General features: G+C 34.7%; 1 protein-coding gene across 1 annotated transcript in view; it reads right to left on the minus strand.

The window, feature by feature from the left end:
- Positions 1–1,344: 1,344 nt before the first annotated feature.
- Positions 1,345–26,489, minus strand: part of MS3_00003159 (uncharacterized protein) — a 39,036-nt gene continuing 13,891 nt past the window's right edge. The window contains exons 7-19 of the mRNA XM_012942223.3: positions 24,095–24,703; positions 22,943–23,518; positions 21,352–21,639; positions 19,090–19,343; positions 16,978–17,131; positions 15,766–16,008; positions 12,976–13,263; positions 12,310–12,780; positions 10,757–11,182; positions 8,049–9,592; positions 6,845–6,883; positions 5,975–6,133; positions 1,345–4,969 (exon numbers count right to left, since the gene is read on the minus strand). Of these exons, the coding sequence (XP_012797677.1) occupies positions 9,362–9,592; positions 10,757–11,182; positions 12,310–12,780; positions 12,976–13,263; positions 15,766–16,008; positions 16,978–17,131; positions 19,090–19,343; positions 21,352–21,639; positions 22,943–23,518; positions 24,095–24,703 (3,540 nt within the window). The 3' untranslated portion in view covers positions 1,345–4,969; positions 5,975–6,133; positions 6,845–6,883; positions 8,049–9,361. The remainder of the gene's footprint in view (positions 4,970–5,974; positions 6,134–6,844; positions 6,884–8,048; positions 9,593–10,756; positions 11,183–12,309; positions 12,781–12,975; positions 13,264–15,765; positions 16,009–16,977; positions 17,132–19,089; positions 19,344–21,351; positions 21,640–22,942; positions 23,519–24,094; positions 24,704–26,489) is intronic.

Genomic DNA, 26,489 nt, shown 5'->3' on the forward strand with positions numbered 1-26,489 from the left:
TGCATAAGTGCTGGTGGTGGCGTTAGTGATGAGATCAATTCACGTATAGTGAAAGCCAGAGCGGCTTATGCCAATCTGAGTCATCTTTGGCGCCTTCGTGATGTTAGTCTGGCAGTAAAAGGTCGGATCTACAACGCGTCGGTGAGAGCAGTTCTGCTCCATGCTTGTGAAACCTGGCCTCTCCTAGTTCAGGATGTCAGACGAGTCTCTGTGTTCGATCATCGTTGTCTCCGAAGGATTGCTGACATCCAGTGGCAACACCATGTCAGTAATGGAGAGGTTCGGCATCGTGTGTTCGGGCACAGAGACGATGATGCGATTGGTGGCACCATCTTGAAACATCGACTTCGGTGGCTTGGACATGTTCTACGAATGTCGTCCCAGAGAATTCCACGTCGTGCATCATTTGCGGACGCCGGGACTGGTTGGAAAAAGCGGAGAGGTGGTCAGTATATGACATGGTGTCGGGGTACGAAAGAAAGCTGCAAAGGGCTGACTTCTGTTGTTCCTTCGCAACTCCTTGGCTGGTGTCCGAGAGATGGTGCGACACAGTGGCTAGAGACGTTAACAGATATGATTCAGAATACAAGCCAGTGGCGATCCTGCTGTAACCTTCTTTTACTTTCTTCATAAAAAGTGGTTGTATCTTCCTTAACTGAAATTCTTCTGGTTGTACCTTTCCGTTTTCTCCATTATTATTATTACTTTACATTAACTTGCACTAATCTGTGGTTGTTATTGTTCTTCCTTTTTTCTTTTACGCTCCTTACCTTCTCTTTTCTCTATTCCCATTCTCATTGTTTTGTGTGACACATATATATTTGGTGCCCCCTTGTACCAATATTTATGTGTTCAAACAAATAAATAAATAAATATCCTAGTGAAGATTAGATTATAGGTAACTTCTGAGAACTATTAATGAACAAATATTATATATATATTGTATAACTATTCAGTAAGTAGATTGTGTATATCTATATTCCTTTTATCATAAGCTTTATTTTAACTTGTAGACTATTATTATGCGATTTGCTGTTCTTAAGCTATGTCCAGTTTATTAATTACAGTCTTCCACGTTGACAGCCACTTTTTGGCCTGATCTTGTACAAATGTTACTTCCTGTTTTGTGGTGTGATGTGGTCTGTTTGGCTGGTATATGAACCAATTATGTTTGAAATAAGCCGTTATTGGCGTTCTGGACTCAACTGGAAGGGGTAGGAGAACAAAGGACCCGCCATATACTGATTCCGTAGGTATATATATATATATATATATATATATATATATATATATATATATATATATATATATATATATATATATATATATATATATATATATAAACGCATGTTTAGAGTCTTGATTGAGTATATTTTCAGGCCTGAGGACGAAGTTGGACAGCTGACTGTAGGGGGGTGTGATGAGATACTGAATCTCTATTGATTGAGATGGTTCGCACATGCAATTACGTATGTCCAGCCACTGCCTTCTATATGGTTGGGGTAAGCGCGATTATCGTAACCAATCTTTAGAGACTGGAAGACTGGGCTCAAAGTTATTTGCATAGGTGTACCCATTCTATATTGCCCTATGTCGTAAGTCGTTACATTTCTTTATGAAAATTTATACGCCTAATGATTTTTTTATTACCATATGATGTGGCAAGAGAAAATAAGAAATAACTGGCCACCGAGCAAAGATAGACATTCACCTGTAGGAAGTATCAAAAGACTATATGATACTTTGAATTCGTTCTACTATCGATTTCTCTGGATTCAAAACAGTGCGTGGAGTTGTTGTAATTATGTTAGTAAATTTTTACCAATTTAATCTGATTCTCAATAGTTTCATCCGAAAGTGTGTATCTTGTATCGAGCGCAGTGATCGAATAATCTAATACCTGGGTGTATCAAGCTCGGATTTTCAGAAAACCGTATTCCATCTCTCTCTTGCTCTAGCACAGAGAGACAAAACTATCAAGCAGTAGCAATATCAGTAATAATAAGAAAGATCAGACACACAAAATGGTGTTAGAAGATCCTGGGGCTCATGTTCTAAGGGAAAATAAAAGTGAATGCACCTACACCATTGTGAAAGACTCTGAGCTTTGTCATTCAGTCTCTAAAGATTGGTTACGATAATCGCGCTTACCTCGATCATGTAGTCTGCACATATATACATGGTTCATTCCAACAATCAATGAATTTAAGGACTGATACCGCGTTTTATTTAAATGTGCCTAGCTTTCTTACAGCCTACTCTTACAATAACTTTATAGCTCTGGGATTTGTTTTGTCAATTTGAAATTACTACCTCTATGGGATGTGGCGACTTGAACCGTTAGATATATGTGCCAGGTTTTATGTTGCATGTGATTGAATAAATAAATAGGAAGCGTGATAATAACGAGAGGGAAATAAAAAGTCTAGTTTACGAAAATGATATAAACTAACTAGGACACTAATAGAACATGATTTTCAACTAGTAGTTCTTGGTGAGAATTAGGTGTTTGGTAGAAATCACCTGTTTCTTTAAGCTTATGTGCATAATCACAGAGTATCGATTCACGAGTATTAGGGTGAAGTGACAAAATGAAAATTTAAATTCGGGAAAATATTTTTGAGCGAGTTAGGTTATTTATTTTTATGTTACTACACCATTGGTACTTTGTAACTTTTATTGAAAGCCGTTTTAGTGGAATTTGTATCATTTTCCTTAATACTCGTTGACCACATTGTCATTTGGAGACATAACAAAAAAATAAATGAAAAATCACTCGGTAGAAAGTTCAGGCTCTGAGTTCGAGTCCTGCGTGCAAGATCGTGAATATGCACTACTGAGGAGTCCCACACTAGGAGAAAACGGTTGTCCAGTGCTTCCAGGTTTTTATTCGTGGTCGAACATTTATCGGTTCGTGATCTCAATTAACCTCCACAACCCTATACTGATTTTTATAACATGATTGTTTGCTGAAAAATAAACGGTCCCGCTGTTAAAAAATGCGTAGTTTTTGTAAAGAATATGATTAATTCCCAGTCACATTTAATTTTCAGCCATTATATCTAATTAAAATCAAAGTTTGATTGAGTTTATCGAGAACAGAGAATTAAATCGAGATACTAGCCCCAAGTTGAGTAATCCTATGAGGGTCAAAATATTGATCAAGTCGAACATGATCTAAAGGTTTGACTGTTTCCACCAGGAACGCGAAACTGAGATTCAAAAGTATACATACATGAGAAATATTTAAGCTCATAGGAAAACAACAATTCAAAAATCACCAGACATTATGTTATATTTTTTACTGTTTCAGAAGGGAACGATTTACCTTAATATGCAAATAAGTTTAACAAACAATGGAATATGAGCATTACTTTCTAATAATAAAATTTTGACATTTAGACATTTAGATAGTCTGACAGGTGTTAGATGAGTTATATATTCCCCTACCCAATTATTATTATTGGTTGTTCATTGTTGTTGGATTGTGTTGGGTTTCGGTGTGGAAATATATTTACGTTCTAGTCAGGCTAATCACGTGTTCTTGATCTGAGTTGTGTTGAAGTCCTGTAAAATAAATACTGGAAGGGAATCTAGTGTAGATATTCATCTAAGGTAAATTAACGTCACATTCGTGTAAACGTGGAAAACCAACCGTTAAAACAGAAATATTAAAGCATTTATGAGTATTAGTAGGAGATACCAGGATGTTTATTGACATTCTGTTAGTTTTATGTTCTGTCTAGATCGTAGACGGGTGTTGATGAGGAGTCCCAAACTAAGACAAAACAGCATTCCAGTGCTACCTAGTTTTCAACTGATATCCAGTTTACGTAGGTTCTTGATATGAGTAAACAATTGAAGTTCAGCTAGCAAATACATTCAAAAAGATAAAAGTAATTATGAATATGAGTCATCTTAAGAAACCTACATTGTTGGACCAAAAAGAAATACCAGACGTAAACAAGGAAACCTTCCAGAAATTTAGTAATATCGTATATTACACTCACTTATTTGTATGTACTATGTACTGGTAGTAGTAATAAAGATATATAAGTTCCAGAGGAATAATAAATATCACTGTAATAGAGATAATTTAGTATAACAAGATAGAATCAGGCCTCAAACGTTAAACTACCAAGTTTGCAAAACTTAACTTAGTATAACCACCGACTCCAGTCACAATAGCTAGTCTGTTAGATAACAGTTTATCTATGGTGTGAAATATTTATGATTATAAGGTATGCAGTGGAGTATGAAAAGTTGCTCAATGTAGAAAAAAGGTAACCGATATTCAAAATAAATTATTCGGAAAAGGTGTTTACGATGTTTTGAAGCCAACGTTCAAATTCTCAGATGCTGGTATTATATGAGTTACTCAATATATTGAATACTGAATTCCAGGTGTGTAATTTCGACAACACCTGGATTCACGTAGATGTGGGTTGTTAATTGAATTTTTATTTTCTTATTTTCTTCCGAGACGACGTTTTAAACACTAAATTACACTATAATCCGTTTTAAATACATCAGATATAATAAATGATAAGTTGAAAATCAAATACGTAAAAATCTTGGGAATGAACACATAAAACCAGAAATTTTGATTGACATCAACTTATACATGTCATCCGAAAATAGATGTCTCAACAGATTTGCTTTTCTGTGACTTTTATGAGCAGAAAAATAAACAGGAGGTAAATATCTATACAAGATTTAGATATAAATTATTATGACTTACGAAATACAATGCTAGAGCTTGGATTAGACACTGAGTAGCAAGAATCATTAATTGCCACAGGCACTGTTTCGAGCCACTAAAAATCACCAGAAATATTATAGTTAAAATGAGAGGTTTCAATATTGCTATTTGTAATTGTTATACTCCACACATAAACACGATAAAACCAAAAGCTTGTAGAATGCCTTTGACCATTTCTGAATTTCAGCATAACTTTTCAATTGTACACTGAGTGAATAAACATATTGCTTTAAGTGACACAGATAATCAATATGTGGGTTGTAAATACTTGAGGTTTTGTATAAATTTTCCTAAACAAGTATATTTTGAGCCGATATTAGTTCTGAATATTAGTCTTCATTTAACAGCTTTACGGATATTAACTGCTCTTAGAATTGAGATCAAAAAGGGAGATCAATGTATTATGTCTAAAACGCTACATTTACCAATGTAATCAACATACATATGCGATAGATTAGTGAGAAATCATAGTTTTATTTGGTTCTGATTAGAAGTTTATTCTTCTTTTGCACAATTAGCAGCGGATTCTCACTGATCAGTTAATACCGACGATGAACTAGACACAAGTGTACATCGAGCTCAAATTACTACACCTCATGTCAGCTCATGAACTGATTTCATGTCTTGTCTAGCTTACTAGTTTTCTGTAAACTACATCAAATGGTGTCTAAGTAACTGCAAATATATCCCATCTCAAGTCGATAAGGGTTTACAACCTGATCATTGCATTTTTACAATTAATCTAGTATTATATGCACAACCTCAACATTGTTCACCCAGTGGCTTCATTATGTACGAGCACTGCTTCAACGATACCTAAATTCAAATACTTGCAACTTAAGTGTTTTCTATTTTTATATATTATGTTTCGGACCCGCAAAGCAATACCGAGAAAATTAATGAGGGACATATTCACCCATTGGTTGACAGATGGATACTTTCCCCATGATAGGTGGTGAGATTTAGCAAAGTTGGTGAAGGCCCTTTTATGACGAGATTTCATCAAATACTAAGCTACTAAAATTGAAGAGGTTTCCAAGATAATGAAAGCGGTTAATGCACTCCAATACTCAACTCCCTATAGTCAAACTAAGCAAACTAAGCCCTATTCAACGACATATGTATGTATTACTAAGCAATAACGCACCTTGTCACTATACATCATGTTAAATTATTGAAAAGTATGAATCAAAGACTAAAATAAAAATTTACCTGGGTAGGTAAAAAAGTATCCACTAATCCAACAAACGCTGCACCGATGAACAATCCACACATTACAGGGAAGACGCAATATGTACCTAGACCTAAGTCAATTTTAGCCATCTCCAATGCTGGTTCTAACAGGGACCAGAATGATGCAGCTAACATAATCTATTGATGCAAAATTAAAACAATATATGCAACTATACAATCAACCATAAGGTAGTCATGCTTAATTGTTTTGACCAGGATAATATTCTACAATACATCTGTGAAAAATTGATGAAAATAATTCAAAAACCATTCCAATAATTCTAATAAACACAGCTTGTAAAAGTGAATAATTATGTACAGATAAAAAAGCTAATGCATGCAGCTGGAAAGTCGGAACGAATAAGCATTAGAGCAGTCTAACCAACCTTTAGCACCATTCCTAGGATTCCATAATAAAATTAATCAGGTATTTATCACTTTGTGTAAAATCCATAACGATGAAATCAAAAGGGAAAGAAACTGAACAAAAAACTTCAACTGATTTGTTTCCAGATACCATCAAGATATTGGAATTTTGATTTTTCGGAACAGAAGGGTAATGGTTGTTACAATTTGACAATCGTATGAAATAACGTATATACAGCCAAGGAGAGAAGAAATTGGAAATGATTTGATTTACCAAGCGATTATTTGTTCCAGCAACGGGATATACTGTAATTCTGATCAAATTCATGAGTGCGAACTAGATTTACTTTTTAAAAACTCCTTTCTTATTGTACGGACATTAATATAGTTGAACAGTTTAAGGTGGTACAACAATATGACTTGTTCCATATTGTTAAAATTTAACAGATTAGAGATGATAACGTGAAAACTAGTAAGACTTACTCCAGATGAAAAACCCAAACTGCCGTCAAGAATCTGATTCTAAACACAACAAATTAAGGGATAGAGACGGCAAACAGCAAAATCAATTTTAATAAATTTTAATAAAACTATACAGTTTTGTACAAAAGTACTTGGATATATATATATATGCAAAGACCTATGTTGTAACAATTTACACCACTACAGAGAGGAACTTAACAAGATGAAAATTGAAGTTTCAACAGTAGTAGTCGAGAATTAAAATACAAGGAGAATTAAGTAAAAACTTAAAGATGAATGTTCACTCAACTGCAAATAATTCTAATCCGTTACCTAAAGCTTTCAACATAGATAACCATCATCTCACGGATCTAAAACAGAAGGATTGCATCTCCCAATACCTGTTGATCTATCATTCAATGGGTACATTGATTGACCGTACATCTTAGTTTGGTCATATCATTAGCGATTTCACAATGGAACCTTATGTTAGCCAGTATAATTCATAGTGGGTTGTAGTCGCAAATATTTTTTACTAAGTAAGGACAAGAACAGCATACACTACAATAATCTTCGGAACAGGAGTAGGAGAAATTCTAGTCCGATTACACATGTACTGAAGCATCGTAATGTAGCTCGAACACAAGACAAAACTAAGCCATCTACATATAATCAGACATATGGGACCGAAGTGAGTGGATGAATTATGGGTATCCAAAAGATTGGTTATCCAAACAAATTATATTGTAATTCCTAAAAAGTCTAATAAAACACTAAAGTCAGATAGTGATCACAAGTCTTAGTTACAAAATCTAGGAATTTGTCGTAAAAACATTTGGGGTAAGAAGAAATTGATCCACAGTCACTAAGTAAACAAAATTTCAAAACTAATTGGAAAAAGATGTCTTTAAAAAATTGTATTGAGGATACTGAAACTAATCAAGTTTCCTAAAAAGAGAAATTGTGCGCCTTCGCAAATGAAAGTCCCTAGATCTTTAGATTCTTTCTGTACTATATCCTTACATAAAATCTTTCCTTTAGATATTACACCATTGAGTTAACTACTCCTATGGATCCGGTGTTCGTTTTGCTGTGCTAATGAGGTGTGGCAACTTGAACCGATGCATGTATGTGCCTGGTCCTATATTGTAACTGACTGACTGACTTTAGATTTTTCTACACTTGTTTTCATCAGAATACACAACCGCATAAAATAAAAACATACCTTTAGACTCGTTGAGGAATTCGAAATGATGAAACAAAACATAGAGCCAATCGCAGTTACAAACCATGTTAACCCAGTACCCAGCACAGTTTGTATAAACGGTGAAACATCCTCAATCATGATTACGAAAAAACAATTGAAAATTTGAGTAAAACCACTAAGAATGGTACGTATATATGTCACACAACAATCTACAACCCGAAAACATAAACAGATAAACAAACAAGATTAAACATGTCATACTTGAAAAAAAAACTACCACCTAACGGTTTGCTTTTTTTATTATTTAAGAGCTCCTTTCAGGTTTAGTAAGTTTGACAAAAGGGAATTTATTTAATGAATTATCGAAAATAGCATACGTGAACCGTGAATGCCAGTTTAAGACCAACCTAGTTTCACTTTGAACAATTATTATGATAGTCTTATACCTTCCAACTAAAAAGTGATTAGTTCATTCTGTTCGCAAACTTGTGGGAATGGCGAACTTATGAACAACAAGATTACAGAACTTCTAATGGTTAATCGTTTTATTTTTAATCAACATACTCCAACGAATAATAATTACTGGTTACTCACAGACTGAAATTGGTAATTTGTAAGAGCACTGCGTGTCAGCTACCAAAAGATGAAAAATCTAATTATAAATGAGTTTCACATGGAATCAAAGATACATAACATTGGGAATTGTTCTGTAATGACTAGTGGTGAAGCATATATATTCGTTTATCTAGAGGATCCAACACAATGAACAGGAATGTTGAAGCCGAACTTTAGGTTGCGTTCAGCTGCATATTTAAAGTCGCTAATTGAAATCATTAGTTAACGCAATGAGATAGTCATAATATGTGGCAATTGAAAATCAGGCTATATCTTGGTATGACAGAAATAGGAAACGTGGATTAATAGTGAGATCAAGTATGTGGACTTTTCAAGAGTCCAATTGAGATTTCAATGGCATCCCATATACTTTCAATATGTAACGAAATGTTCATACTTATTCAACAATCAAATATTCATTCCATATCAAAACCTCAGGCATCACGCAAGCACGTTTATCTTAAGCAATAAATACACAGTGAAACACACAATATTGAAAAAAGTTGCGAGTGTTTTCAAAAAATTTCCTTGTTGAAAGACAAGAACACTAAGAAAAATGGGGTACTTATTTTATTTGAAAAAGGTAGACAAAAGATCAAATTTTCAAATAATCTGCAATATAAAAATGGAAACCAATACAAAATATTCTTTTAGCAAAAATGATGTTATAAAAATGCATTACATATCGGTTCATATGAAAAAGATGAAGAATCTGTCTATTGTTGTAATCCTTGGATAAGCCAATAAGCGATTTGTTCTAAGTATTCAAAACCGAAATGTACGCCGATATTACGATAAACATCTAAACGACGATAAACTGCATGACCAGTTGGAACAGTTAGTGTCAGCTTCGTAGAACAATCAGCACACTGAGCAACTGACCCACCATTTGCAATCAGCAACTCCTGTATCCCACCACCTACAGTACATTTAGGACACTGGAGATCCTATCAAAGATAATAAGTGCAGTAAAATAAATTTAATGCACATATGTGCGTTTAACCAATCATTTATCGTCAAAAATTTTCAAATAATACACGATCAAATTTGAAATTGTTTTCGTCAGAAGCTGGCATCAATAGAAAAACCATAACGGATTACAAAATGAAGTTGTATAGGAATACCAAGTACCAGTAGATTACTTGATAACTAAACTATGTACATATGGTTAGTCAATATAATTATCAAAACATATTAAAAAAGGAGAAAATATGTTAATGAAAGAGTACACTTTTTACCTACATTAAAGGAACTATAAATGACTTCGATTTTTCACATTAGGCCGACAACAAAACATGAAGGAATAATTTATAGTAAAATATCAAGAAAACAAATTATTCATTGAGTTATTGGCAAAACGTTTAGATGTTCTGATAGATATGATACGGCGACGAAAATGAAAGCTAGTCAGAAAGTCACAATTAGTCAAAACTAGATGAGAAGTGAAGTCACATATATATTAACATGACCATGAATGAAAATCATTTTCCCTTTATTTCAAAACTAAAAGTGATGTAATATTTATCTAATGATCGCGACGACAATTTATGCATAAAGCACGACAGAATGATAAAAAATCCGAATAACTAGTGGTTTACAGTAAAGAAGAATTACTAGTGATGAAAAATATAGTGACAACAAACTATTTCAGTAATCTGCTCCATGAAAATGCACGTCATGAATGATCCTCAAAATAAAACACATTGCAGCAAATAATGAAACTTATGCAAATATAGACTGAAGAGTGAAAAGAATAGGTACCTTCGGTGCAACATAGAGCGAGTAAAACAGAAGGTGTAATAAAACCTACTGTATGTTGAAATAGCAGTTTGACAGAAACCTCTTAGCTATCGGACTAGGAGGTCTCTTGTGTATTTATATATATGACTGAGATTTATTTGTACGATACAATTTGATTTTGAAAATTAAGCAATCCGGTGCACCAAGGTTATAAAGCCATCTTTTCAGAAGATTTCGACTTTTAGGTATAACTAACACTACATTAACGAAACACTCAGAAAACCACAGAAACCGAGTTAACTTACTATACCTGGAATATGAGATACAATTAATAGAATAGAATTGCAATAGCAGAATTGGATTTAACAAACCTGTAAACAATGTTGAAGTGAGAATTGTTCAAGCTGTTGAACAAGCGCTTCTTCTAGCCTATCACGTGGATAAACTGTTCGACAATGTGGGCATATCCAAGCCCAATAACCTGATGGTCTAGTTTCAACGTGCATTGAATCCATAGATGCCATTATCCAGACAACATGTATATCACGACAAACATCTATGTCCCGTGTAAAATTACACGTTGGGCAAGCAACCTCTGGGAGATACACTAGTAGAGAACGAATAGCAGTTGTTTCAAAAGTATATTTATTTGGATCTTGGTTCAACGGACAATCCCTAACCATATGAGGGGCAATCCAAATGGCCTCAGGTGAAAATTCTCCAACATTTATTAAACGAAGTAAATCATGTCTAATGCTTTCAATGTGTAACTTCGCGAATGGCTCTAAACTCAAAACCTTTTACGGATTAAGGAAAAAAAAGTATGAAAACAGAAAAATAAATACCAAATAAAAAATTCAACTTCGCGACTTACAGTTTCTTAAAACGGAAAACAAAAACTAGAACTACGTAGTGATAGCATACTAAGACTAGGATGTTTTTGATGCTTGAGAAAATCCGTTAACGAACGTAAACCAGTGGCGCATGGTTTCCAGAACGTAGCTTATGAAAGCACCTAATACGAAAAGCGACAAATGAAACTATTTCATTCTCTTTAGACTATTTTGTGTTGAGGATGACTGTTAGAAATGCATCATTCTTGAAGATGGTTTATTGATTACAATAGACCAAATCCGCAGCTGCTTGTAAAGATCGCCCACTTTAACACAGCCGGGAGTTTAAAACTACTATTCACATAGAATTTCCAGCTGAATCGAATCGATAACTTGAATATATAGATACATTAAACAGATTATCTAGTGATATATGGTCGAAGGAATTAAAAATATCAAAGTTAATCCTTTTGTGCAAACAAAGTAGACAGATTTAACAAATTCTTCGTTACGAAAAAAGGAAAGGATGCATGATAACCAAAAAAATGAGCAGAAGAAAATTCAAAACTGAATAATCAGCGTCTGATGAATTGTTTTACGAGTGAACTGATTTTTAGGATTTAGTGTATACACTTTTGAAGAGACGAATGATTCAATCCTGATTGCCGATACATCGCAGACAGTATTGATAACAGAGTTTAATAGAATCAATGACGCGTTTCAGGAGAACCATCAGTGATTCTTTACAATAATTAAACTTTTCTTTTTCGATGACAAAAGAGGTCAAAGTTGTTTGGTATTTGGATAGTTCAATAATAAGACGAAAACGTTTTTTAATACCCCAATTTCAAAAGCTACTTGATGGAAAACAAGTGAAGGAAGACACCTAAATTTACGCGAATTCCAATAGTTATGATGTGGGAAGTTATATATCTGGGACCAGTGCTATTCTTTAAAAGTAACGCAGCAACACCTTGAACTTAATAGTAATAATTATATATATATATATATATATATATATATATATATATATATATATATATATATATATATATATAGAGAGAGAGAGAGAGAGAGAGAGAACAACATACCTCACACAATGATTTGATGAAATCAAGAAGCGGAGTGAAATTCAGAGTATAAATAGCCTGATGTGCAGGTAAAAGAGGTAGAACTAAGTTCGGACTCGAGTTTTTGTTGTTGTTGGTAGCATCGAACTCTATGCCTGAACCGACTGACTTTTCCGCAAGGTAAGCACTGACAAGATCGTTATTTCGAGGTATGTTTGAACCATTATTTAATTGGCAGGTCCTATTATTACCAATTGACGGGTCAGTTTTTCTCACTAACTCTGGATCAATCCATGCAGCTTTCCGTTGTAGGCGAATAATTAGATTGTATAACTCTGGGGCCAATTGATCTCTAAATAAACGTTCTTCATATTCCTTAACTCCAGGAGAGACAGTAGCGTCTGACTTGTATGGTGTTGTTTCAGCTTCATGTACACAGTTAGGATCTTTATTCACATCAGCATCAAATTCAAGAGATCCGTGTGGTTCATTCTAAAAAAAGTATAGAACTGTCTATCATGGCTCTTAAAGAGGAACTAACGAAAAATCAAGTGAACGCCTAAGAAAACAATTGTTGATTAAAAAATGGGTGTCCTTCATAAAAATGTAAAAAGTTAACATCTCAAACCCTCTTTATAAGAGGTTGTAAACTGCAATATTATAAAAATCATACAAAAAACGACTTACCAAAGAACAACTAATGGATTCAATCAAACGGCGATGTTCATTTCGAACTGCATTGTAAATAGCCAAAAGATAGCCTGCCAGAAGACTTTGAAATTTACTTCTTAAACCACGTGTCTCAGGTAAATAACGTGCTAAATGCCAATGCATATCAAGCTCAGGATCGGGAAGATTAGGTTGTCCTTCTATATTGTTTTCCTTATCTTCAGTATGAGTATGAGACTGATGTTGAATGGTTAACACTTTACCCCATTCAACATCTTTACCATCGACTAGATTTTCTACAGAGGCCTGGAACGATGAATAAAGAGATGGTAGAAAATCCATTTAACCGATAAATTTGTGATCAAGGTAGTTTACGGATTACGTTGGGCTGATCGGTTGGAAAAACCATAAGAGTACAATGAAATTATTGGAAATTTGATAAACCACGTCAATATTATCTCAACTTTTGATGTTAACGGAGAAGAGAAAGAATCTTGATAAACATCAAAAGATTATTGAGATGAATGTAATGCAGAAGAAAATTCGATTTCCACTGATCGAGACGGTGAATAGTTCAGGTATAATATCCAACAAGTGTTAAACACAGGTGAAAGCATCCAAAGTATACAGTGAATGTCGAATATTACTAAGCATAATAAAATTAATGATCATCGGGGTCGTTAGTAAATAGCATAAACGATATCCTTACTTTCATTCGATAAGCTCTTTTAATATCTGAAGGAAGAATACGAGAAAACAAAAAGCGACCCGGTTTTCATTTGTTGACCGATTTGTGAAAAGTTTACGCCCAGAATGTATTAGAAAAGCATACTTTACTAATAGCATCGCCACACCAGAAATTCACATTACAAAACGAGAAATGTTAAAACGAGTACCAGAAGTATTCATGCAATTACAGATACTTAAGTATGAAAATAGTGCAACCTTCAAAATACCTTTGAACGAAATCTTCCCGGGCATAATAAACGGCTGCTTCATAATAAAGTGAAGATATTCTCACAACTTTTATGAAAAGAAAAACAAATACTTTTTTTAAGGTAACTATATAGATGTATTTGTTGATGATGAAAGCTAAACGATGAGAAGTCAATAAAGGACAAAGTTTTACATCAACTAAATCACACATTTATGCAGACAAAATGGATAATAAACAATTGAGAAGTACTAGAAGACGAAAACATATATCTCAGACTAAATGTTGAAACACTAATATCACGAATTTTTAACAGCCATTAATCGATCTTTATGCTCAATGATTCAACGTATAGCTTCATAAATGAATTTACAGAAAATTTAAAGAATGGATTTTTGTGGAGAGTTTTCGAAATTTCACAGGTTGAATTCATGAGCCAATTGAAGCTAGACCACCATGGGAAACCTGGAAGCACTGGATGGCCGTTTCGTCCTAGTATGGGACTCCTCAGCAGTGCGCATCCACGATCCCGCGGGATTCGAACCCAGGACCTACTGGCTTCGCGCGCGAGCACTTAACCACTAGATCACTGAGCCGGCATCCAATGGTGTTAATGTCTAACTTCAACCAATCCACGAAGCTGCGCCACCGTACACCATTGTCTTCAGTGAGTTGTTATCTCAGAACAGACCTTGTTGAACTCCACTGGTAACGGCTTCTCACTAGAACTCCAGGAGTATTTTCCTGAAGTCAGTCACTAGTGAGCAGTTGGTTATTATCAGAATGGGTTTTTGTGGAGAGTTTTAGAAATTTCACAGGTTGAAATCATGAGTCAAAGTAATTGCATTAAAATTAAACTGACTTTTTTGATTAATTTAGATTTGATCTATAAGCGATTTCACAAAATGAATTTACTGCTTTAATTAACACTGATACAGTACCCATAAGAAGATCCGTGGAAAATCCACGAGTTGAGACAAAACATTTATTTTTACTCCGACAAAATTTACATATAAAGTGACTAACTTTTACTAAACAGATATTTAAATAAAGATAAGGTAGAATACGAATGAAAGTATCACAACAATTCCATTGGAATTAGCTAGCTGAATTCGGAGAAATAATGTTTCCATCTTAGCACAGTTTTAAAAAATGAATGGGATGATATTAATACGTGCTGAATGGGACTGTGACCAAACAGAAATAGCTGTATGTAAAGCTATAGGCAACTAGAACAAAATCTCATGCTAAAAATATTGATAATCAGTCACTCGATGTTAGGTGTGAAATAGAGTTTTAGTTATCTCGAGACTTATTCTTTTTGGATTTCATTTAAGCTAACAGAACGGACGTACAGAAGGAGTAAGTCATGTGTCATCGACTCGCGAAGTGTTATTTTATTTTTGCAGCAAAATATCATCTTACTAACCTCAGAAAGATTAACAGGTATAGATATAAAGTGTATAAAAGGCTTAATGATACTGTTTAATAACGCAGCAAGGTGGCTAAAACTTTCAAACACAAATCCAACCAACAAATACTGACTGATTTGATCAGTCAGTCAGCTACAACGTAGGACCAGGCACATACATGCATCGGTCCAAGTTGCCATACCGCATTAGCACAGCAAGATAAACACCGGATTCATAGGAGTAGTTAAGTCAATGGTGGTAATAAATGGCACTGTTAATTTTTTTCCAACTTTGTTTTACCACAATATCTATGGTGATGATTCAAAGGATGTGAAACATGTTCTTCATGTAATATTAATCAGACATGACTGGAAATCTGACAAAAAACAAATACGCGGTTAGTGACAATCCCAGGAAAACCAATTAAATAGTTAACCGGAAAATAAACAGTACATAACTAACCTTTATACCAGCGTAATTGGCTGAATCCATCCAAATTAACTGACGCCAGCTAGTTACATACTGCAAGTCCAGGTGAGTGAACAGAGTTCCTTGGCGTGTACGCAATAATTGTGTAAAATAATCTACGCGTGCTAAAGCTTCAGGTAATTCAATTCTATGAGTAGACATAATTAAGCGACTAAAATTTGCATAGATTACGTCCACATGAAAGTGACCTATTTCATCGACCAATTTAAGAAATACCTGAGGAAAAAGTGAGTATATATATATAATTAATTTGAAATATTTGAAAGCAAACCGAAAACTAATCTTGATTCAAGTATTGAGTATAAATCAACTACAGAGTGAACAAAAACTAAATATTTCGTGAACTTGTATTCTTTGGAATCGATGGCTTGATTGAGAAGCATTTACTGTCATCGATCATGCCTAAAGACAATAAGTGAAATTAAACTATTGGATTTATAGTACGAAACGCCACCGAAAGCACTCAACTAAGCTACAAGCCTTCCCATCGTTTTAAAACCTAATCTTTCAGTAGTTATGGAGACTAAGTTATCACCTAGGTCCTTGAGTTTTAATCTAAACGATGAGCTGTTTCGAATAAATAGGTTCAGGTCGATTGACCTGTGGGTTTACTATATGACACAATGAATACTTTTTCAGCATGTAATAATAGATCTCGATAGCATTGCAAGAATTGTATAATTGTTTTAAAAAAATCTTAGGTAGTCGATATTTGTAATCAGCTATAAACCAAAAAGGAAAAAATCCAGAACCGAGAATAAAAATAATAATTATCTACATTGCACATTAAAAAATTAAAGCATTTTCTCGATTCGTTTTCAAGTTGGGTATTTTGTAACTATTACAAAAATTAGTACCTGTCAAGACATTACACATTAACTGGTTTATATTTAAGTGTAATATATACTTCATCGTCAAATTTAGTGATTCGTTTAAACAAATTCAACGAAAGTACAATTAAATACGTTGAATGATACTGAAACGATTAGCATTCCTAGCCCAAAACAATATGGCAGAGCACCAAAAGGACAACGAGGTATCAGATTGCGAAACTGCGTTTATGTTTACTTACCGACTTCTCTAAATATTTTCATTACAGAGTAAGCTCCTGAATTTTATTTAAAGAAGGATGGAATCGACCAGTGAGTTACCAGAAATAGTTATTACCAAAATAGAAAAGCTTACTTTTTTCATTAATTTTTGAACAGTACGTCTTAAAGCAGGATCATAAAATAATGAACGAGGTGATCGAAGCCATTGGTAAAAATAAATGATTTGTTCATCGGCCAAAGGATTTTGGTATTGTGTAACATCACGAACCCAAGCAAGAACCATGTTACTAAACACAAGAAATGTTGTAATGATCAGTGAGAAAGTTTGACATGATGATTCCAAAAAAACCATTGGGTGGATAATTTATAATAAAAATATTGATATATTTATAATACCCCAATGAGTAGTCAACTGAATTTCTGACGTTTCAGCACTTAGTGTACTTCGGTTCTCCATCGAAAAAAAAAAATAACTGAATTATATTAACAAGTTCATATCTCAAACAACACACTATCTCAAGCTTCTGTTTTACTGAGAATGCATTAGCTTGATATGGCTATGTAGAGTTGAAGGTCTCATATGAGGAAGGAGGTTCGCCATTGGTATTTTCGATGGTTCGGCATTGCTTTGGCAAGTTTTGCTGATTATTCATGCACAGAATTGGTTTGCTGGTTAACCGATTTCATTCATACCGGTGGTTCCTTTTCAATATTCTCGAGGACCATTGTTATTGGGACATTGTAAGGCATGTCGCCATTGCTAACACTAATGACTTTGACTGTCGCGTAAGCGGAATAGGTCAACTTTGGCCTGTTCGCGCTGTGCATAATTGATTCACACGATCATTGTCGGAATAACTATACATGTGATGTGAATGTGTATATGAATGATGCGAACGGTCCACCAGGGTGCTTGGTACCTGTCAGGTTGCGCCACAGGATTGAGCTGTACTATTCAGATTGTAGCGTTAAAACCTATGCCGTGTATGGTTCTCCTGTGAAGCGGGATTGAGCTGTACTGCTCGGTTTATAAAATTTAAGCCTGAGCGGTGTCTGGCTCTCCTGTTAAAAGGGGTTGAGTTGTACTGTTTGGGTTGTCACGTGAAAGTCCGGATGGTGTCTTGTTCTCCTGGAAACCAATGTAAAATTACCCTGGTCCACAAGGGTATATTATATGACTAATAAGATATGCTGATAAGACTTACAGTGGACTTGACAAACACAAATAACATATGCCTTTTCAAAATATCTGAGCAGCATAATGAATCTATTTCAAGACAAATGGCACAACACTATTAAAGATTATTATGATTTAAAGTTCAAGATTTATGAATCACAGTAAGTGAGACTGGTAAGCTATGATGAGTCGTAATGCACTAGCTTTCCAATCCCTAATAAAGAACTGTAATACTCTATCAGATGTCCTTTAGGCATCAGTTTAATCACAAAAAAACCTTTTAAACTATACTAGGACTCAACAATGATCATCATCAAAGGGACCTTACACTAAAGAAACAATGGAGTCGCCATTGGTTCACATGAGTTGTCGGTTGTCGCTAACTCATCCATGTGTATATACAATCGAATAGGAAGCTAAAATAAGAATAAAGACTAACTTTAAATTGAACAGAATAGGTTATAACGAATGGATTATATGGTTTACAGAGAAAGATAATAATTATACGTTACACGTGTTACACAAATGATGAAGACAGAATACAAGCTTACTTAAGACAAAATGCAAGCTTATTATAGTGAAGAAATCTGCTCTATTAAAATACTTGTTTCAGATGAAGTCTTTAGTGAATCAAGGTGCACATTTGTTTCTAGAAAATAGGCAGGAATTGATACTCATTTTAACTTTATCATTAAGTTCTGAAGTATGAGCATATTTGAATAGGATTTCTATGCAGATTCAAATGGTGAGACGAACAAACTACCATGGAAGTTAGGAGAAACGTAAAGTTTATCAGGCTTTCAGAAGTGCTTGGTTGTTTTAATTAGCAAGTTTGACATTATCAGCTCTATGAAAACTGAACAAGTAGGTTTGGAGTTTTCCAAGCACTGTGAGCTTTTCTAATGTACCGATGAAATTCGAAATCCACAGTCGACATCTTATCAATTATCTACAATCACAGTGTTCTATTATAATATTATTATCTGTACCATGGATAGTATAAAAATCAGTATGATAGCAATTAATATTTGATGACGAATCGAAATGGAATATTGACCGTTTTCTTACCGAAGAATGCGAAAGGCAGCACTACATGCAGCTGTTTCATCGTAGCTTGTAATATGTGTACCTAAATTAACACCTTGATTTAACTGCTCTTCAAGAGTTCTATCTGCAGCAGATAAACGGTCGAATGACAATAGTGTAGCACCTTCCAGTTCTGGAATACGATTCGCTATTATCAAAGTATTTACAGCCAAATTAGTGAATTCCAATTCAACATTGACGTATGGATAAAGACCAGGTCGATTGATTTCAACTACCTATGAAGGTATGCAAAACAACCTTGTAATCAAAAGGAAGTAGTAAAGCATTTTATTCATAAGAAATAAAACTCTTAGTGTTACAGTTTCAGCACAAAAAATGTATATATGGACACCAAGGAACTCAAGTAAACCTGATAACAGGCCTGAAATAACTGACCAATAAAAATATCCTTTGGAGTGCTCTGCTCAGCGTTTGAGGTGCCTCCAAAGACTATTATTTGGTGTCCTGACAGCCTTACATATTGTCTCACTGACAAGAAGATTCCTTTCACTAATATTTTGTTAGCTCACTGTGACCGGAAGGATTCGCATTCTTCGCGCAAGTTTTGTGAAGGACTTGTGAGAATTATCGTATCAGCAATCAACTGTAAAAAACTGATGTCCGTTAACGAGTCACAAGAAGTTTACAAATTTCAGTGTTAATAGGTGGAACGTTTCAAAAAGACGATTTCATCCGCGTTTGGTTAGCTTTTTGTAAACGGAGCTAATTTATATACGTTTTACAACGAGCTCACAGCTAGGTATTAAGCCTAACTTGGTTTTATATTAATTCACAATAGGTCTACGTCACAATTTGTTTGGGACAGAAAATTTGTTGACCGACAAAACAATTGACGAAGCTCTGATTTGCACTAGAGAAGACGGGTTCGAACTGTGATCAAAGAGTTTCTTATTTATTGGACAAGTTTACCTGAAAAATCAATGGCGTTATTTTGTCATCCTCTTAAAGTGACATTCTAGTCTGTTTTTCAGTCGAACACTCATCAAAGGGAAACTTTTCTTTATTAGTTTCTTATTCCATTCAAAATGCTAGTGTTTCAACTTACTGCCAAAGACTTTGTAAATGTATTTGTGCGCAGTAACCTTGTAGTTAGACCAGCTGAATTACAATTGGCTGATGAATTATCATTTTAATAAATTAACCACATTATCTAGTCAGCCTGAAGATCGATCAGTGCATGGAAATACATGGATGTGGACAATACAAAGTGATTAGTTATACTACTATTGAGAAAACCTATAACTTTCTGCCTTCATGTAAGTGAACTTGCAATTTTGTCAAGTAATCTCTGAGTTATTGAAGCGGCGTTCAGTTGTTCACTATAATTACATGACGATACTCAATTACATCAGAGTGGTTTTGAATTAATTCTTCTCTGTCCTCGACCAATCAATCTTTTCCGGTAAATTTGTCTTGAGTAAGCCGGGGTTAGAAGTGAAGGGGAATTCCGTTACTAAGTGTATCTGAATCGACGCTGAGACGTTTCATCGTTTGAACAAGCCCTATCACAACTGAGTATACTAAAGGATTTTTCTGTGCACTGAAATCTGATTCGCCCAATGAAGACCTCAGGCATGACCACAAATCAACAATCCAGTAACTCAAGATAGTATGGACAGGAAAGAATTTCAAACAAAAAGCTGATAGTGGAAATAAAGATTAAAGTTAATGCAAACAAGATGAACCACACGGGTATAAAACGAAGTACAGTACTAAAGCAATGAAGAAAGTCACTATAATGAAGTAATTACGGTTTCATGATTAGCTTAGATAAGCATAATACATTATCATGGAATAAACCTAAGGTAGATGAGGAATTTCATAGGTTTTGTTTACGATTGAAGTTACAGAACATTTATCACTGACAATATTGCATAACATTGTGTCAAAATAATAATAATAATTCATTAAGTATCTCAACACTAGGCATTGAATCCACACCAATTCTGTGAAGGCTTGAGATACTATCAAGCTATTCAAATCAAAGTAATCAGAGCACAGTTTTGGACATGGGATTTAATGGTTGAGATTTGAGTAGAAAGAGTCATTCTACTCCACCTGCCTGCAATGCTTCAGTTCTGACTGCTGAACAAACTGTTTAATGTGGACACCAAAAAGCAAATAAACGAGGTGGTAGATCGTATAAATTAAGTGATAAGAAATGACTTCATCATATGCTCACTTATTTGTTAAAATGTGTTTTAAATTATGACATTAACTTACTCCAGATTCTTCCATTTCAAGTAGAAGACGTTGATCGTCTGTTTCTTTCCCACCTAAATCTGGACGACCAGAGGACGAACACCAAAGAACATGATTATGCTTAACCAAATGTCTAGCGTAAAATAGATCACAACCCAGTTCAATAGCATTTATAGAGCTGGCAGGAGGTTGAATATCTTGACTTGGAGTCAACGAAACAGGTAAAGGAGCTTCAGAAACTGGTATATTTCCAACAGGAATGTGTAAATAACGCGCCAACTCCAACTGACGTTCGAGACGTGCTTCAGACTAGAATTATTGTTGGTGAGTTTAAAAGATTAGCACTTATCTCTTGAAAAATATTACATTATTTAGTAAATATTTTCCTCAGAATTGGTCCAGTTTATGAGGAAACTGTATTGAAAATGAATTAATTCACACAAAACTTACTAACTGACCAATCTAGAACAGAAGGGATACGATTCGACACAAATCGATGAACATTAACTGGGCTCAGATGTATAGAAATAAGTACTCTTCATACTAAGTTTGTTAATAACATTCTTCTTGTAATTCATTTCACTACTCACCTTTGTTTTTTGATTATCGAAATCGACAAGCGCGGACACTTCAACAAACACTTTATATTTAGTATTTTTTACTACATCACCAATCAATTGTAATCAGAAATAAATAACTTTTCACAGTTACTTAATTACGTATTCAAACACCTAACGTCTTCGTAATTACTGGGGAATTTTTATCTACATGATTTATGACACTGCCTTCGGTTGTAAATAAGCTTTGGTAATACTTCGCCTTTCGTCAGAAAAAAGGACTGAACATCTTGAGAACTTAAGTGTAGTGTTCAGATTCAAAAAATGTCATTTTATTTATTAACCAATTAACCTAGATTGATATGGAGATTATGCTAACTAGAACAGTGGAACAAAATAGATGGATTTTATACTGCAGAGGTCATTTAAGACATCGATGCACTAGTTCTCATAAATCTCTGCTACTAACTTAATTAGAAGAACGATTTAGTGGTATGTTATTTATTTTCAGTGTTAGTTTGTCTTCAGGTAATATATGGGTAATAATGATGAGAAACTCGTTTACATCGTAAACTGATATCACCAAGAGAGTCGTCAAAAGCTAGAGAGCACTGAAAACATTTTATCCTATTACGGACCTCCTCAGTAGTGAGCTGGAAATGTGGACCATTGGGTGGGGAACTTAGTGGTCTGAATGTATTGAAAAGCTGGAATTCCTTTGGTTCGATCCTCAGTATGGTCACTTACGTTCACTGATGAGAAGTTACATACCAAGACAGAATAACTGTCACATGGCTTTTTAGGTGTTAATGGTTATTCATATTAATCTAATTTGTAGTATAAACTCTCCAAATCGAACAATTTTCACAGGCTTGAAAGTTAATTTTGTGGCCAAAGAGTAACAAGGTAGTGAACATTACAAATTTATTACTGAGTCTCGTATACACATTAAATTGGAACGATAAAAAAGCCGGGTTTATTCTTTATATGCCGAACATTATTAAGATGACATGATTCTTAAAAAAGTTTATACGATCCATTAGATAAATTCTTACCTGTAAAAAATAACGAATACCCCGTTTTACAGCCGCTTGTTGCCAATTTAAAAGACTATAGGCGTCCATGCTATACTCTACATCGCCTATTTGGCTTTCACCATCATTCATAGTACCACCAAGCTGAATTACAGGAAATTCAGATAAAACAGGTAGTTGAGGGCTACGACGACGTCCAATTATCTCACCATTCAGTGGCCAATTTACTTCATTAGAACCGCTTGAGATATCTTGTTGTGTAGCAGATAGAGAAGAATGGAGCAAAATAACAATTGGTGCAGCTGACTGAGAGCTAGTTATGTTTGCTTCCTTGGAATTTGCCTCTCGTGCACCCATACTTTTACATAGCCCAGTAATCCAACGTTGGACTATTCGACGACCAATAACTGCATCTGATTCAGTGCGCACTTCAAAATTTAAAGTATCCGGAGGGAAATCTTCGTTTTCATATTGAGGAAAACACTTAGTACGTTGTCTCAAATACAAAACATTTAAATCCGGTAGCTGATTAATTCTTGCACTATCAATTACACAAACATAACCACACCTAGTCCATGGCACAATCAAAAGGTAAAGCTAAAAACAAAGTTATTTGATAGAATGGTTTTTAGTCGACATAAACATTTGTAAATGTTTATAGAATATTGTGAAATTATTATCTAGCTGCCATGAACTTAGAAGTCTGTGACAGAATTATTAAGCATGGACATGAAGACAATAAATCATAAAAAAGTGTATGGATAAATTCATTTGAATGTTCAATATATGAGAAGCCTATCATTGTTTATACAAGTAATGATGGAAATCCTATAAGGGAACTACTGACCACATAGTACTCCTCCGAAATTTGAATAAGACTCAACCAAGACTTCATGTTAAGTTAACTTTTCAGTGATACCTTGTGCATAGTAGGTTGTCTACCTCAATGTTGAGGGATGAATAGAAATATATAAACAGTCCCGAAGAAAATCGTTCATATATATGATGATAGAAAGAGCAGTACGCTTTATCAAAGTTTTCTTTAGTACCTAGTTTTAGGCATCAGTTTTTCACTACACTAATAACAAACAAATGGACATAATTTTTAACACCTTTTAATAATGTATTTATTAAAGAGAAAATATCAAACTATGTAGTAACAGTAAAACGTACCTGTCTTTGTGAATCTTTTTTTGTTATGGCCTGTCCTACTGAAGGCAACTGATGGTGAAATAAGAATAAGTGCCTCAGACCGCAACCAGATAAATATGGATGTTGGACCAAAGAACAGAAACATAGTTGGTCCAAATTAAAACTGCCTTCGTCCGAAACTGGTCCATGTTGATTATTTCTAAAAGCTTCCCGGTCAACTGTACACAAACATCCTACTTTCATTAGTATACGAAATAAACTTGGAACACCAAGTTCATACACGCCTTCAACATCTGGCCTTGCTAAATCCGTAGCAATTTCTGGAGCGTGTTCAGTGTAAACACTTTCTGGAACGTTGTACTCATATAGATGATAAACTGTGTGATTTCTGGGAAGAATAAGACCACTTGCACTTCTGGTTTCATTACCCATCGATACATTGCCAGATACTTTACGGAAGAGTGGGCCAGAGTCCTTGGATTTGGGTGTACGCATATTAACATAGAAATTTCTGGATACTGTTACATCTACAGCATTTAGCGAAGGAACTAACCCGGAATCAGGTGAATTAATCAAAACCCATAGTGTATAGTGACCAATTTGCCCAGGATCCGGGACAATCTCAATCACCTTAAAATTGCAGGTAAGAAAATGGACAAACAAGTAACAAGTATAATATCTGTCTATAATAGGAAGACAGCGGATAATACACATAGAATATAATGTACGAAGAACAACTAACTCAGGTAAATAATCATGAGAGTATCGAATATTACTTGAAAATTAGTAAAATGAAGTTGTAGGTTTGAACTAGGAATATCATGTGACGGTCTGTAATTCAACATTAATGTAGTTAACTGCTGTTCAAACAACTAAACGCAGTGTATGTTTAAAATTAAGTTATAAATAAATCAACATATAATTCAAATGACTAGTGAAGAACAATCATACAAGTTCAGTCTCGATGACAACTTAGACAACGAAAGCGATTGCGGAGTAATCATCCACATAAAACATGTACAACTTCTTATCAATAGGATGAACAAAATGATAATAAACCGTTAGTGATAACAAAAACAATGGTGAACCAACTCAAATTGTAGTGACAGTAATGATTATGGCAATAATACTCCAAGGTGGGAATATCACTTCTATTAGTTCGACAGGATATATTATCAATAGTCCCTTTAAATTAAACAAACTTGGATAAAGACTCAACGTAAAAATAAACTACGTGCGTTGAACTAAAATTGATGTCTTTTATTAACCTAATGAAATCAGTCAGTCATATGTAACGTAGAACCTGGTACGTATGTGCATCGTTCTAGGTTGTCGTGCATCAGTGCAGCGAGATGAAATCGTCGAGATGGTGGTAGCGGCATTAGTAGTGGTAATCAGTGATATTAAAAAGCAGGTATGGAGAGGAAAGACTGAGTTTGAGTAATAAAAGTTAAAAATAACTTTAAAATTCAGGATCTAAGGAAGACGAGGAGTATATACATCTGCGACACATAACTGGATCCTAGCCATTTTGCCCAGCGTCTCTAATTTTTGATTAGGGTAGTCGCGAGGACCCCAGATAGAAAAACTATCAAGGTCATCTAGCCTACTTTTATGCCAGACAACATCGCACGTCGAAGTAGACTGCAATCAGGCACACGTAATATAAGTTCCTAGCCAGTTACTTCGATGACGATTGGTAATCATATCGACCTATCAACCATCTGCCTATTAGTTACGTTAAACCTCAACATCACTTAGTGATTACAATTTTTTGAGGACATCTATGGTTAAGTACTGTAGTGTAGGAAGACTTGGTGGGGAAAACCAATTTATTGTTTCATGCAAAATCAAACAGTAGCTTTCTAAAATATGAAAACCATACACTAAATGCGTCATTTGCATATCATCCTTCAGTTGTCCCTTACTTTATTATTCTTCTGATTCTGTTATCGTTTCGATAGCCCTTTGCTTTCTTTCTTCATCCTTTTATTCGACTCTTCTGCTGGTAAACATTCTACTTCCAACTCCCCTTACATACTACTTACAACTGTCTGCATATTTAGTGCACATCACAGTACTAGTAGACTATGATTTTAGAGGCGCTTCACAAACATAAAGAGGGAGCGGCTGCGCTCTGCGCATAAATGTCTACACCCACTAATATGCGTGGAGATTTGTTATGTCACTAAAAATCTACTTGATTTGTACGTACGTACTATAGAGTAAACCCCGTCAATAGCTCTTCTACAGTTACTGCCGGTCCCATGAACACACAAAAAGGTGGGTTGGAAATGATGTCAGCAAAACCATCCCGTAAAAACAACCTTGCGAACAAACATTAACCAAATTATACGGTAGAAACAAGCAAGTGAAGAAGAGCATTAGAACTGACAAGCAGAAATACGTAGAAGAA

This window comes from Schistosoma haematobium, chromosome ZW, assembly GCF_000699445.3.
Source record: "Schistosoma haematobium chromosome ZW, whole genome shotgun sequence".
Lineage (NCBI taxonomy): Eukaryota > Metazoa > Platyhelminthes > Trematoda > Strigeidida > Schistosomatidae > Schistosoma > Schistosoma haematobium.